The sequence below is a fragment of the Melanotaenia boesemani genome, chromosome 7 (genome assembly GCF_017639745.1).
Source record: "Melanotaenia boesemani isolate fMelBoe1 chromosome 7, fMelBoe1.pri, whole genome shotgun sequence".
Taxonomy (NCBI): Eukaryota; Metazoa; Chordata; class Actinopteri; order Atheriniformes; family Melanotaeniidae; genus Melanotaenia; species Melanotaenia boesemani.
This window is the reverse complement of record NC_055688.1, coordinates 37,522,286-37,539,346: the sequence shown is the minus strand read 5'-3', so window position 1 is coordinate 37,539,346 and position 17,061 is coordinate 37,522,286. Positions and strand designations below refer to the sequence as shown.

The 17,061-nt window shown below is 42.7% G+C and overlaps 1 protein-coding gene across 3 annotated transcripts; it reads left to right on the top strand.

Moving 5' to 3' along the window:
• The first annotated feature begins 2,728 nt into the window (after window positions 1–2,728).
• slitrk4 (SLIT and NTRK-like family, member 4) lies at window positions 2,729–10,583 on the top strand. 3 transcript variants are annotated; one of them, XM_041990766.1, is made up of 3 exons: window positions 2,729–3,679; window positions 4,377–6,906; window positions 8,957–10,583. In XM_041990766.1, the coding sequence occupies exons 2-3, from the start codon at window positions 4,419–4,421 to the stop codon at window positions 9,208–9,210; spliced, it is 2,742 nt and encodes a 913-aa protein (XP_041846700.1). In that variant the 5' UTR covers window positions 2,729–3,679; window positions 4,377–4,418; the 3' UTR covers window positions 9,211–10,583. The 3 variants fall into 3 exon arrangements, with proteins under 3 accessions (XP_041846700.1, XP_041846702.1, XP_041846701.1); XM_041990768.1 differs by lacking the exon at window positions 8,957–10,583 and adding an exon at window positions 7,455–8,929; XM_041990767.1 differs by lacking the exon at window positions 8,957–10,583 and having other exon boundaries at window positions 4,377–8,929.
• Window positions 10,584–17,061: the final 6,478 nt, after the last annotated feature.

Sequence of the window (17,061 nt, the reverse complement as noted above, 5' to 3'; positions counted from 1 at the left end):
ACGCTTTAAGATGTGAGAAGAAAGCCTGGCTGCCTGGAGGGAAAACACAGAGACAAAAAGGACTTTTCCACAGAATCAAACCCTGGAGGAGCTGAAATCTGCAGGTTGAGGAAGGATTCAGAATAACGAGCCAGAGAAAAATCCTGGACCAGATGCAGGAGTTTGGGATTTATGTGTAACACAGAGTTAGGAAAACTATGGCCCAGGGCCCAAAACTGGTCCGCCAGAAGGTCCGGCTCAGGGGATAAATATGAAAATAACTTTAAACTGCATCTGTTTTTTAATAAAAGTAATAAACCGGGAGGAGAATGTTCTATGTGCTCTATCTCTCTGACTTCATAGATGTGATGCGGCGAGTCAGTTCAGTGGGTCACGATTACACACATGTGGAAATGCACATGTTTAAAATAACTTCTAGATGTGGAAAAGTTCCTCATCATGTGGACTTTTCCCTTCCAGATACTTGGGCCTAAATGTTTGCTGGTTTGATTGATCCATGCTGGTCTGGGAGCTGGAATAAACCTGGAGATGAGTAAATATTTACACGTATGATTAGCAAAATAAACATTAACATTAAATTAAAATTAAATTCATGTAAAATAAAAATATACATTTTATGTGTGAAGTTACAAAAATATTTCAATTTTATTTACAAAAAGTTAATTTATAGATTTATACATATTTATAGAAATGAATTTGGATTAATATAAAAATCTCAAATAAAATAAACAACAATAAATACTATAAAACATGTAAATAAATTTAATGTGCAAAAGTTAAATTAATTAAATAAAACAATGAATAAAATATGTTAATATGAGGCCAAATATTGTTGGAACATGACTTATTTTCTCCAGAGATTTCAGGTTCATGATATTTCTAAAAGGAAAGTTCATGAAGGAGAACATGGTGATAAAGTTCTAAAACTTTATTTAAAGGTTTTTCTGCTTTTATTTTACTACTTCTCCATCATCTAAACCTACAAGCTGGAATCCACACTTCCTCCCTCTCTCTCCCTCTCACTTCCTCCTCCTCTCCCTCCGTCTCTGCCTCTCTCTCTCTCACTCTTTCTCTCCCTCTCTCTCTCCCTCTCACTCTTTCTCTCTCTCTCTCCCTCTCTCTCTCTCCCTCTTTCTCTCTCTCTCTCCGTCTCTCCCTCTCTCTCTCTCCCTCTCACTCTTTCTCTCTCTCTCTCCCTCTCTCTCTCTCCCTCTTTCTCTCTCTCTCTCCGTCTCTCCCTCTCTCTCTCTCCCTCTCACTCTTTCTCTCTCTCTCTCCCTCTCTCTCTCTCCCTCTTTCTCTCTCTCTCTCCGTCTCTCCCTCTCTCTCTCTCCCTCTCACTCTTTCTCTCTCTCTCTCCCTCTCTCTCTCTCCCTCTTTCTCTCTCTCTCTCCGTCTCTCCCTCTCTCCCTCTCCCTCTCACTCTTTCTCTCTCTCTCTCCCTCTCTCTCTCTCCCTCTTTCTCTCTCTCTCTCCGTCTCTCTCTCTCCCTCTCACTCTTTCTCTCTCGTGCGTCACTTGGCTCCGCGACCTGTTGCAAGAGGAAACCAGAGGTGAGGCTGTCAGGTTTCAGGTCCTCGTTCCTTCCAAACTGTGTCACCTGGACGTGCGAGAGCGCGTGCGCTGCGCCACGCCACCCCCGCGCTCATCACATTAATACACGCACGCACACGCACATAAGGAAAGGGGCTTTCATGATGTGGGTTGTCAGGAGCGGCGTTTGAATCCCTACCTGCGCGCGCTCCTGCCCGGATCCGGGCTGACTGCTTTCCGACCTCCTTCTTTTCTGCTCTGACTGCAGCACTCTACAATAACACCCCCTCTTCCTCCTCCTCCTCCTCCTCCTCTCAGCCTCTGTCTTCTGTTTAAAATGCCGCTCACAGGCGCGCTCCCGTTTGAAGCGCTCGCTCTCTCTCCAATTGGACCACGGGGACGCGCAGCTTAAGCCCAAAATGCACCTATTTGACAGGTAGAAAGATTTTCACTCTTATAAGCCACCAAGCCCACTCACTCAAACACACACTCCCCCCGCTCTCTCTTTCTTCTTCGCTCTTCATCAGCTTTGATCTCGATCCCCTCGGAGGTTCCAACTGGAGAGGAACTAGAAGAAGAAGAAGAAGAAGAAGAAGAAGAAGAAGGAGGAGGAGGAGGAGGAGGAGGAGGAGAAAAAGAAGGAGACGAAGAGAGTCTACTGAATCAAAAAGACAGAAAAAGAGCCTAATTAGCGGATCTTAACAGAAAATGCAGAAATGCAGCGCGCGCTCAACACAATGGATCTGTTTCAAGGTCTGCACGCCCCCCCCCCTCTCTCTCTCTCTCTCCCTCTCTCTCCCTCTCTCTCTCTCGCTCTCCTCCCTCTCTCTCTACACATCTCCTGGTAGTCGTGTGGGAAGCGGAGTGAATGCGGCTGCAGAAGGAACCAGCAGACTTCAGCCTCACACTCTTCTGTCTCTCCTGGAGCTCGCTTCTCTCCTCCGTTTTCTCCGCCTGGATATTTATATACATCTATATCTCTTCTTTTAAATGGACGCTTGAAATCCTTAAATTCACCCCTTCAGTTGTTTTATGAGCTTTCTCTCTTCCTGGGCCGAAGGAGCCACAGAGCGCGCGGACTTTCCAGCTCCTCACTCGCACCACAGCGGACTGAAGGCTGAATAACTGCATTATTCATCTTTACGCACCAGCTTCTTTTAACCTGGCTTATTTATCTTTTTTTCGTCCTTTTCATGGATCCCGTTTTTAAAAGATTGTTTTAAAGATCGATCCTGTTTCTTTTTGTCACGCTGGATAAGACAGAAATAAGAATTCTCCTTCCTTGCCAAATAAACTGATGATGGAGGAAAAACGCAGCAGGTTTTCAGCAGGACTGGATTTACATGGCCAGGATGGAAATGAATACTCACACACACATCACGCGCGTGGAGCGTTCTGGCTGCTTTTTGCCCTCTGAGCTTCATCCCGGTGCGCAACTTCGCTCGAAACAAACCAGTATTTATTCCTTGGATCGGTTGCTGAACGAACTGAAGGCAGACGCACAGTATTGAGGCATCCTTTCTCGTCGCTCTTTTGCTCCTCTTCTTCGCCCCTTTCTCTCTTTAAAAAAGGAAGAAAGAGAAGAAAAATGAGGGACTTATTTCACCGCATCATCGTCCGTCTTGCGCCTTTTTCCCCGCTTTGGAATCACCGGAGGCGCCGTCAGGATCTGTGAAAACGTCGCCTGCCTCACCCTTTGCTCACCCCCTCTCCCCTACCTTCCTCCGGCTCTCTTCCCCCCCCCTCCGTGGCCAGATGAAGGCTCTCCCATGGAGGTAGTACAACCACCTTGGGGGCCGAACGACCAGCGGGGTGATTTTTCCAAGCAAAAGGAGCCCGTCAGCAAGAGACGCATTGGATGAAATCGGACCCCCCCACCCCTTCCTCACCCCTCCTCTTCTCCTCTGTTTCTCCTTCTCCGCCGCACCCCCTCCCCCTCCAACCCCCCTCTCTAGTTTTTCTCGGCTGGTGTTGATCCACAGCATACATGGGGGTGTAGGGACTGGAGAAACCTTGTTGCGCCCCGCAAAACTGTCTGCGTTCTACTTCTGCCGGGAGGACGGTTTGCGCACGTCTCCATCCATGTCTCAGCAACGCTGCCCCGCGTCTCCGGAGGGAGCCGCATCCATCACCACCGCAGCTTCTAGTAAGTCTCCTTTATTTGGAACATCAGATTTAAAAAATGGTCGGTTTTAAGTTTGGACAAAATATCCCTTAAAATTCTGAGTTCTTTAGATAATTTATGTCGGTAATCTAGAAGATGGTTTCTAGGAATAAATTAATCCTGCTTGAAACCCCCTCAATATGTCAGTGATAGCCACAGTCCCGATCCTTCCTCTCTCCCCCCTCGCCCTCACAGTTGCTAAATAGCCTGAGTGTGCTGCATGGTGAGACCCCCTGGAAAAAAGAGAGAAGCGTTTGACTTTGATTGTGTTGAAGGAGCTGAAGGGGGAAGACCAGAGTCATGCTGTCTCTGACATTTTCAAGACGATGCATCATGATTTGGACTGTCAGAGAAAAGATGCACAGATATGCAGCAGTTGGTGGATTTCAGTAATTGTGCTACTTTTTCCTGCAGCATTAAGTAATCTGCATCAAACATCTGAATGAGAAGAGTAAAATAGCACTAAGAAGTTGAATAATTAATAATGTGCATCTTTAGGTGAAAAAGCAAACAGAAAGAGGAAAATAAAAAGTGGCGTTAGAAATGTTGGGAAAGCTTCTGATGAACACGGATATGCATTTTAAAGGTTTTCTCTGTGCATGTCTGGTCTTGTTCTGTACGTCTGTGTGATTGAATGTTTGTGCATGCACCCGTCTCTCTGTTTTTTCTCTCTTCAAAGGTTACTAAATGGTTTTCTGGGGGAGGATTTCTAATCGGCGAGATGCTGCTCGTACTCCTGCTGGCAGCCTTTTTTTCCTCCATCTCCGGCTCCCTCTCCTCCTCCCTCTCCTCCATGTCGGACGGACTCCCGATGGCAGACCCATCCGCCTCGGATTTGATGGCTGAGACCTGCAACGCTTGCTCCTGCATGTCGGTGGAGAACGTGCTGTACGTCAACTGCGAGAAGATCACCGTCTATCGGCCAACGCAGCTCATCCCTCCAGCCTCGTCTTTGTACCACATGAACTTCCAGAACAATTTTTTGATCATACTCTATCCGAACTCGTTCCTGAACTTCACCCACGCTGTGTCGCTGCAGCTGGGGAACAATAAACTGCAGAACATTGAGGGTGGAGCATTCATGGGGATGAGTGCGTTGAAACAGCTGCACCTTAACAATAATGAGTTAAAGGTGCTGCGAGCAGACACTTTCCAAGGCATTGAAAACCTGGAATACCTTCAAGCTGACTATAACTTGATAAAATACATTGAGAAAGGAGCTTTCAACAAACTGCACAAGCTAAAAGTGCTGATCCTGAATGATAACCTCATACAAGCACTTCCTGACAACATATTCCGCTTTGCCTCGCTCACACACTTGGATATAAGAGGGAACAGGATCCAGAAGCTTCCTTATTTGGGGGTGCTGGAGCACATTGGGCGTATTGTAGAGCTGCAGCTGGATGACAACCCCTGGAATTGTACCTGTGATTTGGCACCGCTCAAGGCGTGGCTTGAAAACATGCCTTACAGTATTTTCATTGGCGAGGCCATATGCGAAACCCCGAGTGACTTATATGGGAGGCTCCTGAAAGAAACCAACAAGCAGGAGCTTTGTCCTCTGGGAACAGGAAGTGAGTTTGATGTCAGGATGCCGCCACCTGATAATGGTCAGGTTCCTTCCAAACTGTTTCCAACCACCGTGGCTCCCGTTGCCACCAAAGCGGCGAAAGCCACAGACTCGTCTAAGATTTACGGAAACGGTATTGTGGCTGGTTTGCCACCTTTTGGAAGGAACAGCCAGATTGTTTCCTTTCAGACACGGACCCCTCCGGTGTTGTGTCCACAGCCCTGCAGCTGTAAAGCCCACCCCTCAGACTTTGGCATTAGTGTAAGCTGTCAGGAGAGGAATATTAAAAGTCTAGCTGAGCTTATCCCCAAACCCCCAAATGCTAAGAAACTGCACCTAAGTGGGAATTACATCAGTGACATCAGCCTGACTGATTTCCAAGGGTTCGAAGGCTTAGATTTGCTTCATCTTGGCAGCAATCAAATAGCCACAGTGCAGAAAGGTGTGTTTGCTAACCTCACTAATCTACGGAGACTGTATCTGAATGGAAATCAGCTGGAACAGTTACACCCAGAGATGTTTTTGGGCCTCACAAATCTGCAGTACTTGTATTTGGAATACAATGCCATCAAAGAAATCTTGGCGGGTACGTTTGACTCCATGCCGAACTTACAACTCCTGTACCTCAACAACAATGTCCTGCGGAGCCTCCCTGCCTACGTCTTTGCCGGTGTCCCTTTAGCCAGACTCAACCTGAAAAACAACCACTTCATGACTCTGCCGGTGAGCGGCGTGTTGGACCAGCTGCGGTCGCTGACCCAGATAGACCTGGAGGGGAACCCGTGGGAGTGTTCCTGCGATCTGGTCGCCCTTAAACTCTGGTTGCAGAAGTTAAGTGATGGAGTGGCTGTCAAGGAGGTGAAATGTGCCTCCCCTGTGCAGTTTGCCAACATTGAGCTGCGCCTCTTAAAAAATGAGATACTCTGTCCTAAACTTGCAAGGCCTCTTTTTATTGTGACCAGCGCCACCCCTGTTATGACCTCAGCGTCACCTGCAGGGGTTGACAGGGCTCCTCCAGGAGGGCCCGTGCCTCTCTCCATTATGATTCTCAGCATCCTGGTGGTGCTTATCCTTACTGTGTTTGTGGCCTTCTGCCTTCTAGTGTTTGTCCTGAGGCGGAATAAGAAACCAGTGGGCAGGCAGGAGGGGCTGGGGAATCAGGAGTGTGGCTCCATGTCGCTGCAGCTCCGCCGCCACAGCCACAAATCTGGTAAAAAAGGCTCCATCCCTGGAGATGACCTGGGAGGCGAAACCTTCATCCCTCAGACAATTGAGCACATCGGCAAGAGCCACACCTGCGGAATCGGACGCTCCTCGGACATGGACGCTGGTTTTAAGTTCGCAGATTCACAGAGACAGAAGATCATCCTCCGTAACAGTGCCGACAAGGATAAAGACTCGCTTTCCACCCTGGAGCGCAACAAGCGCCTGAGCACCATCGACGAGCTGGAGGAGTTCCTCCCCAACCGAGAGCCCAGCATGTTCATCCACAACTTCCTGGACACCAAAAGAGATTTCAACAGCATAGGGATGGGTGGGTACGAAATCCGCTACCCAGAGAAAACACTGGATAAAAAGATGAAGAAGTCCTCGCTGATAGGTGGGAACCACAGTAAGATCGTGGTGGAGCAAAGGAAAAGTGAGTATTATGAGTTAAAAGCCAAGCTCCAAGGAACACCTGATTATCTGCAGGTGCTCGAGGAGCAGACTGCCCTCAGTAAGATGTAGGGGGGATGTTGTGTTTGATTTTCTGCATTGATTACACACACTCACACACACACACACACATGCAGGCAGACAGACAAGCCAAACACACACCTATCTCTCTCTCTCTTTCTTTGTCGTCCTCTGGCTACATTCAAGCTGCCAGATCTCGGCTCTCTCTTCATCTCTTTGCATTTCCACACACACACAGCAAAAAAAGTGCCTTCTGGAAATCCTTAATGACCAATGCAGAGATGGACAAAATGGCTCCACACGACAAAGCTATTGCTAGAATCAGCGAGGATTTCTTTCAGATTATAAGACGTTTTGGATTATTCATGCCACTAGCCGTACGAGTCTGCAAACAGACCGCAGGACACCCAGACAGTCCTAGTGTTTTTTGCTGCTATTGAAACAGGTACTTATCTTCTTTTTTGTTCTCTTTTCTCTTTTCCTCCTTTTGTTTTTCCTACCAAATCAAAGGGTCTTGAAAACAGTGCTTGAGCAAATACCTCGCCGCCGTCAGCCCATGTGTTTTTTGGTTTTGTAAAAGGAGCATCGGTTGCCGTTCTTTTGCTCTGGAGAGCATCCAAACTCACTACTTCTGGAACTTCTGGGATAAGATGAACAGAATTAGTGACTCAGTGGATGCTACTTTCATTTTTCTTGTTTTTTCTTTATTTTTATGGGGTCATCTGCAGACTCGGCCATCTTGTCTGGATTACCCACCAGTAGCAGTACACCTGCTCTTTGCCGGGAGGATAAATGGCTCCTGTTTTTCCAGGCCCCTGGGAAAACTCTCTTTTTTTCTTTTTAGTGGGGAATGATTTCACGACTTGTTTTCTTTGTGTAAAGAGCCATGTTAAATATAGTGTCTTCTGAATGGAGTTGTGTTTCTCTTCAACATGTAAACGTATGTTTTTGGGTGAAATTTAACGGCACATACTCTGTCAGAGGACCTTATTTCTGAAAAATGGAATGAAAAAAAAACCCAACAAAAACCCAAGGATTAAAAAAAAAGAATAAAAAAATGACAAAGCTGCTTGCCATGTAAGCGTAACCCCAAATTTATTTTGTAAGTCTTACATTATTTGTATCTGTGGGACTGGTTTGTAAATTCCAAGGAAAGACGAACATCTACACAGGAACACACTCGTACTGTGCAACGGAGCATCATCACCCAGAGACTAAGCCAGAGTTGTCTAATCTAATTCAATCTGTGATCCTCCTTCCTCCTAAGCTCTCAATTGGTAGTTTAAAGAAGAAAAAATGTAACTACATAGTTCATTTATTTTTCTATGCAGGATTATTTAAAGAGTTATTGTTATTATTTAAAGCAGATTATACAGAGAGAGTGGGGAGGTCATTCAGGCCTGGAGAAGTGTGGCGGGTGTTTCTCAGCCCACCAAACGACGGGATTTTAATGTGATCTGTCATGTTTGTTTTTAATGAGCCGAGGCCTGTAGAGTCTGTGACGTTCCAAGCAGTTTCCGTATTCTTATATCTCCCACGGTATCTTGTAAAAGGTTTTTTCTAAACATTATGCAACCAAAATAAATGTGCATTAAACATGATATGTTTCTGGCATGGTCGCGTTGGAAGGCTGCAAATGGAAGTTCTAAATTGTTAAATCTGGACAGAATCAACACCATGTGCAATATTAGTAAAATAATACTCAGACATGAAGGCTTCAGATCTTTCTGTTTAATTTATCTAGTTTGAGGTTTTATTGTGGAGACGGGTTCTACTGCGAAATTCTTTTCTCAGCCTATCTGGTCCTTATTTAAAAAGTATTGTTAAGTTAAACTTATGAGTGTTTTCAACATTACAAATGAATAGAATGTATCATGGAAAGTATAATAAATACAATTTTCTATTGGTTATAAATCTCCTGTATATTGGTTAATTTTCTCTTGTATAATCATGTTGAAATCAAGGTATTAAAATCAGCACCTGTTTGCACCGTGTCCCCCTTTTTCTTTAAGGTGACGTCCTTGGAGCCTTCCCATGCAGCTGGAGACTCTGCTTTCAGTTGTGGTTGTATTGGATAAACTGCAGCTTTGCTAGGTTCAAACGTTCAGGCTTCATACGACGCCGCTCGGTTCAGGAGCTGAGAAGCTGCATGGCTGCGTTTTTTCCAGCTAACTTCAGTTTGCTGGGTTTGTGGGCTTCGTTCAGCATCTTCCAGTGTCAGCCTGAGCTTTCAGACTGTTTATGTCATTATATCAAATGCTCTTAATCGTTTCTTTTTCAGCTTTTTTCTTTTCTGTGGAAGCCCAGATAACAACTTAAGCGTCTTGTTATCTCCCAGTAACAAGGATGGGTTTGGAGATAGCATGCCTCAACTCGCTGCTACAGATGCTAATTGCAACAACTACCAGTTAAATTAGGGGGTAATCACTCGTATTCAAGCTCACTTTGATCAGCTCATGATATGAAGGAAACAAAGCTTGTTATCTTGTGATAACTTTACAGTAAGCCGGTTATCTGGAGAAAACAAAGAGCAGATTTGTTGAGCTAATGAGATGAACGAAGTGTTTACCTGAACATCAGGTTCATGTCCTCTACAGAAAATTTGACTTCTGTAATTACCCATCAGGTCTGTTTTGAGTCACCTATCAAACATTAATGTCTTTTTATTAGTTAAAAATACATTTTTTCCTGTTTCTTTGGAGAATCCAAATAGCAGAAAGTATGACTCATCCACATGCCAGAGAATTGTCCTCATTACTTATTAATACTGATGGTGGTTATGAATTAAAACGGGGGAGGTGAGAGAATCTGATATGTCCACCATGTTTCCCTCCACCCCTTAACTCCCTGTCAGTTACTTGATGCTAGCGCTCTGTGAGAGAACAGAAACACCAGGAGGAAAAAAGTGAAATTTGGCTGAGAAAGTGTCTTTTCAGTCCAACACTTCACTGCAGTGACTTGGCTCCTGAGTGGGGTTCTGTTCCTGGAAGCTCTGGGTTTATTTTGGAGCAACAGTTGCATCACAAGACGACAAGGAAATTCGTATTTTCTCTGTAGTTTAACTCAAGATCGAGCAACAAAACTGTAAAGGGCCTCTGATTGTTTTTTTCATCCCTCGTCTCTGCTGTGGAGACACTTGTGTCATTCTGTAAAATCTCATATTTTGTGCCTCAAAGTGTATTCTTACCTGAAGGGGGTTGCTTGGCTGAATGCATGTGTGTTTGGAGGGATATAAGTGGAGGAACAGCTGGTAAAAGCCTGCAGGAAAATGCTGCATCCTGCTGTAGTTACAGAGTTGGCCACTGGGGGCGCTGTGAGCTTAAAGTACAGCAGTGAGTCTGACTGGGATGAAAGATTATTGATGCTTGAAGGCCTTTTGCTTTGAAGGGAGAGAGAAAAAAATTATTGTTCTCTGTAGTTTTGTCTTATTTTCAAGCCTTTTTTTTATCTAAAGGCAGAGAACATTTCAGAGGCAATGTAGCTGCATGTGTTAATGATGATGATGATGATGCTTCCTTTTATGTCCAGGCATTTATGATGAGGGTGTAAAAGCAATTTGGGTCAGTGTCTACAGGGAAGGAAGAACACAGGGACCAGACTAATGACATAACTGGTGAAATAATGAAAAAAGGACAAATGTTTGTTCAGAATGTGAATAATTAATAATAAAACTGTGTTTCCTGTTATGGTTTCAGATTTTAGAAATTATTCAGACACATTCGCCCGTTCAGTAAACCACAGACAAAACTGGATTTGGCCTCAAGCCTCGAACCCAAACGTATGTTCAATGGAAACATGGTGGAGTATGAAAGAAACAGAAAGGTTTCAGCTGCTTCAGTCAAGTCCTTCATGAACTCATGTGATGTTCCTCTGGACCGCAGGCTGAAGGTCTTATAAAAAAAGGAAGCGTTTAGCCGATCAGAGACGGTTCATGGAGAGGAATCGTGCTGGTCGTGATACTGGCTGGATGCTGGGTGTAATGGTATTTGTCGGCAGTCCTACAGCGGTTTCTGAACCGCCATCGCTTCAGTCTTAGATAGTTCTTCCCTTTCTTGCTCCCTCCTTGACTTTTTTTCAATCCAAACTGAAAAGTCACACTTTCACCCTCCGACATGAACAAATCTTCATTCCTGCTCGCGCATCAGGCTTCATTTATCTGCAGAATCCCCTTAAGGATGGCAGGAAGTTAATGTTCCGTTTCATCGCTGCATGTCAACCCAGTGCTCCCAGTTTAACTTGCATGGGTAAAAAAAAAGAAAAAAAGATTTGTATGAATAAACTACATGTTTTTAATTTATTATTATAACTGAAAGAATGCAGTATTATGTGTAGAAATGTGGGGGTGTTGCATCCTTCAGACCAAAGACAGCTTTGGAGCAATATGACCAGAGATAAACATCCTGGAGCTGGGGTGTCAAACATACGGCCCGGGGGCTAAAACTGGTCCATCATAAGGTCCAATCTGGCGCGTGGGATGAATCAGACAAATATGAAAATGCACAGAAGACATTAAACTCAAACTCAATTTTTTAAAAGAGTAAAAGTAACTGTAATATAATAAAGTAACTGTAATCTCTAGTGTTTCCAGGCAGAACCGGTTCAGCTCCATAGAAAGAGTTTATTCGTACAGCACATTTCATGTAGACAACCCAGAGTGCTCTACACAGAACACCAGCAGTGTGTACATGTACGTACATTTAAAACGACTTCTAGATGTGGAAAAGTTCCTCTGCTCATGTGGAATCCTGGATTTTTCCAAACGTTTGCTGGTTTATAGATCCATGCTGCTCCAGCTGTCGTCACCATGTAAATATGTAAATAAAGTCATTATGATTGACTAAATAAATAAATAAAATCCTTTTTGTATACAAAGTGTAAGTAATGCAAAAAAAAGGATAAAAATCATTTTATAAATATTAAATGATTCAATTTAAAAAGCAAAATGATATCAAATGATTTTTATTCAAATATATTTAAATATACATTTTAGATACAAAATTCAAAGAATAAAAATATTCAGTATAAAGTAGATAAAAGACGTAAATGAGAGAATAGTTTAAATTTCTTCATCATATTTACTAAGGCTGATGATGATGATGATGAACTTGTACTTCTTTGTGATAAAAACAGGAAGAAATGAGGAGTTTTTTATTTATGGTTATTTTACTGCTGCTTGTTGCCTGTCGTCTGTTTAAACTGGAAACCGGCTTTTACTATTGTTTTATGTATCTTTTAATCTATGAGTGTATTTATTGATTTGTTTTATTCTTGTGTTTTATCCTGTAAGGGGACCTTGAGTGTCAAGAAAGGCGCCACAAATAAAATGTATTGTTATTATTACGGTTGTGAACCTGATCTGAGACACGTTTGACCCCCGTTGGACAACAACTCGCTCAGTGTGGCTGATTTTCTTTCCTAGTTTAACTTGGTTTTACAACACAGTCATATTTACCTGCTTGGTCCAGCAGCCGTGCTTCAGCAGAGCTGCTCTAAAGTAGCTGATTATTGTAACATAATCAGGTTTTTTGGGCTTTTTCTGTTTCTGCTTCCCGAGCTGAGGCCAGACAGCAGATTTACTTCCTCTTTACTGCTTCATGTTTCAGTAAAATGATGCATCTTCACTGCTGCTGCTTCTATCATCGTGGTGCAAGTGTTGAAATGAAGCGTGCACACGTGACTGTATGACTCTCAAACCAGATGTTTACACCCTGTAACTTTTCGATGCATCCTGTCTCCAACACATCTGAATCAAATGACTGAATTCCCTCAAGCGCATGTTGCTGAGCTCTGCAGAGGCTGCTGACGACACATTCCTTTGGTTCTGGTGTGTCATGGAGAAGAGATGCATCTAAAAGCTGCAGCAGAGCAGATCTCCAGGCCTGGTTCCGGACCGAGGCGGCCTCAGAGCATCACACTGTGCTGGGATTGGCTCTTCATCACAGCACCACGCCATCTTTATGTGTCGATAGCTCCTGAGGACATGAAACCTTTCAACCAGCACACAGCATGTTTGTAGGAAGCTTGAAGACAGCTTAAAATCCTTCATTTCTCCTCTCTTGCTCGGGTTTTAATTTAGTGCAGCCGCATGCTTAAAGATAGCACTTTTGCACATTTTACAGCCCCTCCAGGGAGAATTTGTCCTCCATGCCCAAACTATTAACTGAATTTCTTTTCTCATTCAAACTCTGTTCTATGAATGAAATTTTCTTTCTTTTGTTATACCAGGGTGGTTCCTGACCAAGAGCAGATATTCACCTCTAAATTATGTCAATCTGAGTATAATTCTCTTATTCTCTTTTTAATTATTTTTTTTAATTTAGGTTAATACGTCTTCTTTGACTTTGGTTATGAAGCCTTTAGACATCATTTTATTCTGCTGCTTTGTTATGTAGTGTTCACATTCTCATCGTCATAAATGGCTGCATGTTAACCCAGTTTTCAGATGATTCAAACAACGTCCCTTTTCTTTATTTCTGTTTTATTTCTAGTAAGATTTTGAATTTTAGGGGACTGCAGTACAGTAGGGTAGACTGATGGATAGCTACCCTTTAGCTGATCTACGGAGGTTTTCCAGCATTTCTATTCCGTCCAGGAGGTTTACAATCCAGCCACTAAATGTAGTTTTATTCAGAGACTCTATCTGGTAAATCCACAATGATCCATGATAACAGCATTATTTATCACATTTCACCATAAAAACATCACCATCACTACTATGTTGCTAAGAGACCTCTATTTAGACCTGGACATGATGATGAAGCCACTTCCTGTCAGACTTTCCACCAATCAGAGAGCTTAGATTGACGGTAACGTCCAATCAGGAGCAGCCAAAGATCAACCAGTGAGCAGAAAGTTCTATGTGTGTGTGAAAAGAAGAAAAATAATGCTCCTCTATGGCTGGAATAAAGCCAAGAAGACGTTTCTGATGCACGGTGGCGCCACAAAGCAGCTGAGCTGGAGTTGGTTTAGTGAGGATAGCAGGTAAATAGTAGCAGGAATAACTGGAAATGAGGAAAAAGTGGAAACATGGAAATAGTTTCTGTTGTGTGTTTGTTTCAATAACAATATTTTTTCTCCTGAAAGCCAAGACTTGAGAGAACGATGAGATGAGAAAAGGTTTGGTCACTGTTGGTCTGTGTGTTATTTCTACAAAGTTCTGTTAGTAATAAATTCTGCTTTCTTCTTCTGGTCGACCTTTATGCTGCTATATCTATTCATACATTCATTTTACATCATTTTACCTCCCAGTCTGACAGCTGCTACACACTGGTTTATACTGGGATTAAAAGCTGCTACAGACTGGTTTATACTGGGATTAGAAGTTTTTAAAGACTGGTTCATACTGGGATTAAAAGCTGTTACAGGCTGGTTTATACTGGGATTAAAAGCTGCTACACACTGGTTTATACTGGGATTAGAAGTTTTTAAAGACTGGTTCATACTGGGATTAAAAGCTGTTACAGGCTGGTTTATACTGGGATTAAAAGATGCTACAGACTGGTTTATACTGGGATTAAAAGCTGCTACAGACTGGTTTATACTGGGATTAAAAGCTGTTACACACTGGTTTATACTGGGATTAGAAGCTGTTTAAGACTGGTTTATACTGGGATTAAAAGCTGTTACAGACTGGTTTATACTGGGATTAGAAGCTGTTTAAGACTGGTTTTTACTGGGATTAAAAGCTGTTACACGCTGGTTTATACTGGGATTAAAAGCTGTTACAGACTGGTTTATACTGGGATTAAAAGCTGTTACAGACTGGTTTATACTGGGATTAAAAGCTGTTACAGACTGGTTTATACTGGGATTAAAAGCTGTTACACACTGGTTTATACTGGGATTAGAAGCTGTTTAAGACTGGTTTATACTGGGATTAAAAGCTGTTACAGACTGGTTTATACTGGGATTAGAAGCTGTTTAAGACTGGTTTTTACTGGGATTAAAAGCTGTTACACGCTGGTTTATACTGGGATTAAAAGCTGTTACAGACTGGTTTATACTGGGATTAAAAGCTGTTACAGACTGGTTTATACTGGGATTAAAAGATGCTACACACTGGTTTATACTGGGATTAAAAGCTGTTACAGACTGGTTTATACTGGGATTAAAAGCTGTTACACACTGGTTTATACTGGGATTAAAAGCTGTTACAGACTGGTTTATACTGGGATTAAAAGCTGTTACACACTGGTTTATACTGGGATTAAAAGCTGTTTAAGACTGGTTTATACTGGGATTAAAAGCTGTTACAGACTGGTTTATACTGGGATTAGAAGCTGTTTAAGACTGGTTTATACTGGGATTAAAAGCTGTTACACACTGGTTTATACTGGGATTAAAAGCTGCTACACACTGGTTTATACTGGGATTAAAAGCTGCTACACACTGGTTTATACTGGGATTAAAAGCTGCTACACACTGGTTTATACTGGGATTAAAAGCTGCTACAGACTGGTTTATACTGGGCTTAAAAGCTGCTACAGACTGGTTTATACTGGGATTAAAAGCTGCTACAGACTGGTTTATACTGGGATTAAAAGCTGCTACAGACTGGTTTATACTGGGATTAAAAGCTGCTACAGACTGGTTTATACTGGGATTAAAAGCTGTTACAGACTGGTTTATACTGGGATTAAAAGCTGCTACACACTGGTTTATACTGGGATTAAAAGCTGCTACAGACTGGTTTATACTGACATTAAAAGCTGCTACAGACTGGTTTATACTGGGATTAAAAGCTGTTACAGACTGGTTTATACCGGGATTAAAAGCTGCTACACACTGGTTTATACTGGGATTAAAAGCTGCTACACACTGGTTTATACTGGGATTAAACGTTGCCACAGACTGGTTTATACTGGGATTAAAAGCTGCCACAGACTGGTATATACTGGGATTAAAAGCTGCTACAGACTGGTTTATACTGGGATTAAAAGCTGCCACAGACTGGTTTATACTGGGATTAAAAGCTGCCACAGACTGGTTTATACTGGGATTAAAAGCTGCTACAGACTGGTTTATACTGGGATTAAAAGCTGCTACAGACTGGTTTATACTGGGATTAAAAGCTGCCACAGACTGGTTTATACTGGGATTAAAAACTGCCACAGACTGGTTTATACTCGGATTAAAAGCTGCTACAGACTGGTTTATACTGGGATCAAAAGCTGCTACAAACTGGTTTATACTGGGATTAAAAGCTGCCACAGACTGGTTTATACTGGGATTAAAAGCTGCTACAAACTGGTTTATACTGGGATTAAAAGCTGCCACAGACTGGTTTATACTGGGATTAAAAACTGCCACAGACTGGTTTATACAGGGATTAAAAGCTGTTACAGACTGGTTTATACTGGGGTTAAAAGCTGCTACAGACTGGTTTATACTGGGATTAAAAGCTGCTACAGACTGGTTTATACTGGGATTAAAAGCTGTTACAGACTGGTTTATACTGGGGTTAAAAGCTGCTACAGACTGGTTTATACTGGGATTAAAAGCTGTTACAGACTGGTTTATACTGGGATTAAAAGCTGCTACGGAATGGTTTATACTGGGATTAAAAGCTGCTACAGACTGGTTTATACTGGGATTAAAAGCTGCTACAGACTGGTTTATACTGGGGTTAAAAGCTGCTACAGACTGGTTTATACTGGGATTAAAAGCTGCTACAGACTGGTTTATACTGGGATTAAAAGCTGCTACAGACTGGTTTATACTGGGATTAAAAACTGCTACAGACTGGTTTATACTGGGATTAAAAGCTGCTACAGACTGGTTTATACTGGGGTTAAAAGCTGCTACAGACTGGTTTATACTGGGATTAAAAGCTGCTACAGACTGGTTTATACTGGGATTAAAAACTGCTACAGACTGGTTTATACTGGGATTAAAAGCTGCTACAGACTGGTTTATACTGGGGTTAAAAGCTGCTACAGACTGGTTTATACTGGGATTAAAAGCTGTTACAGACTGGTTTATACTGGGATTAAAAGCTGTTACAGACTGGTTCATACTGGGGTTAAAAGCTGCTACAGACTGGTTTATACTGGGATTAAAATCTGCCACAGACTGGTTTATAATGGGATTAAAAGCTGCTACAGACTGATTTATAATG

Excerpts from the sequence above, each read along its gene's own strand:
- slitrk4 (XM_041990766.1), top strand. The coding sequence starts at position 4,419 with ATGCTGCTCGTACTCCTGCTGGCAGCCTTTTTTTCCTCCATCTCCGGC. Across the intron at positions 6,907-8,956 it reads CGTGGTGGAGCAAAGGAAAA|GTGACGTCCTTGGAGCCTTC; the intron begins GTGAGTATTATG and ends TTTTTCTTTAAG.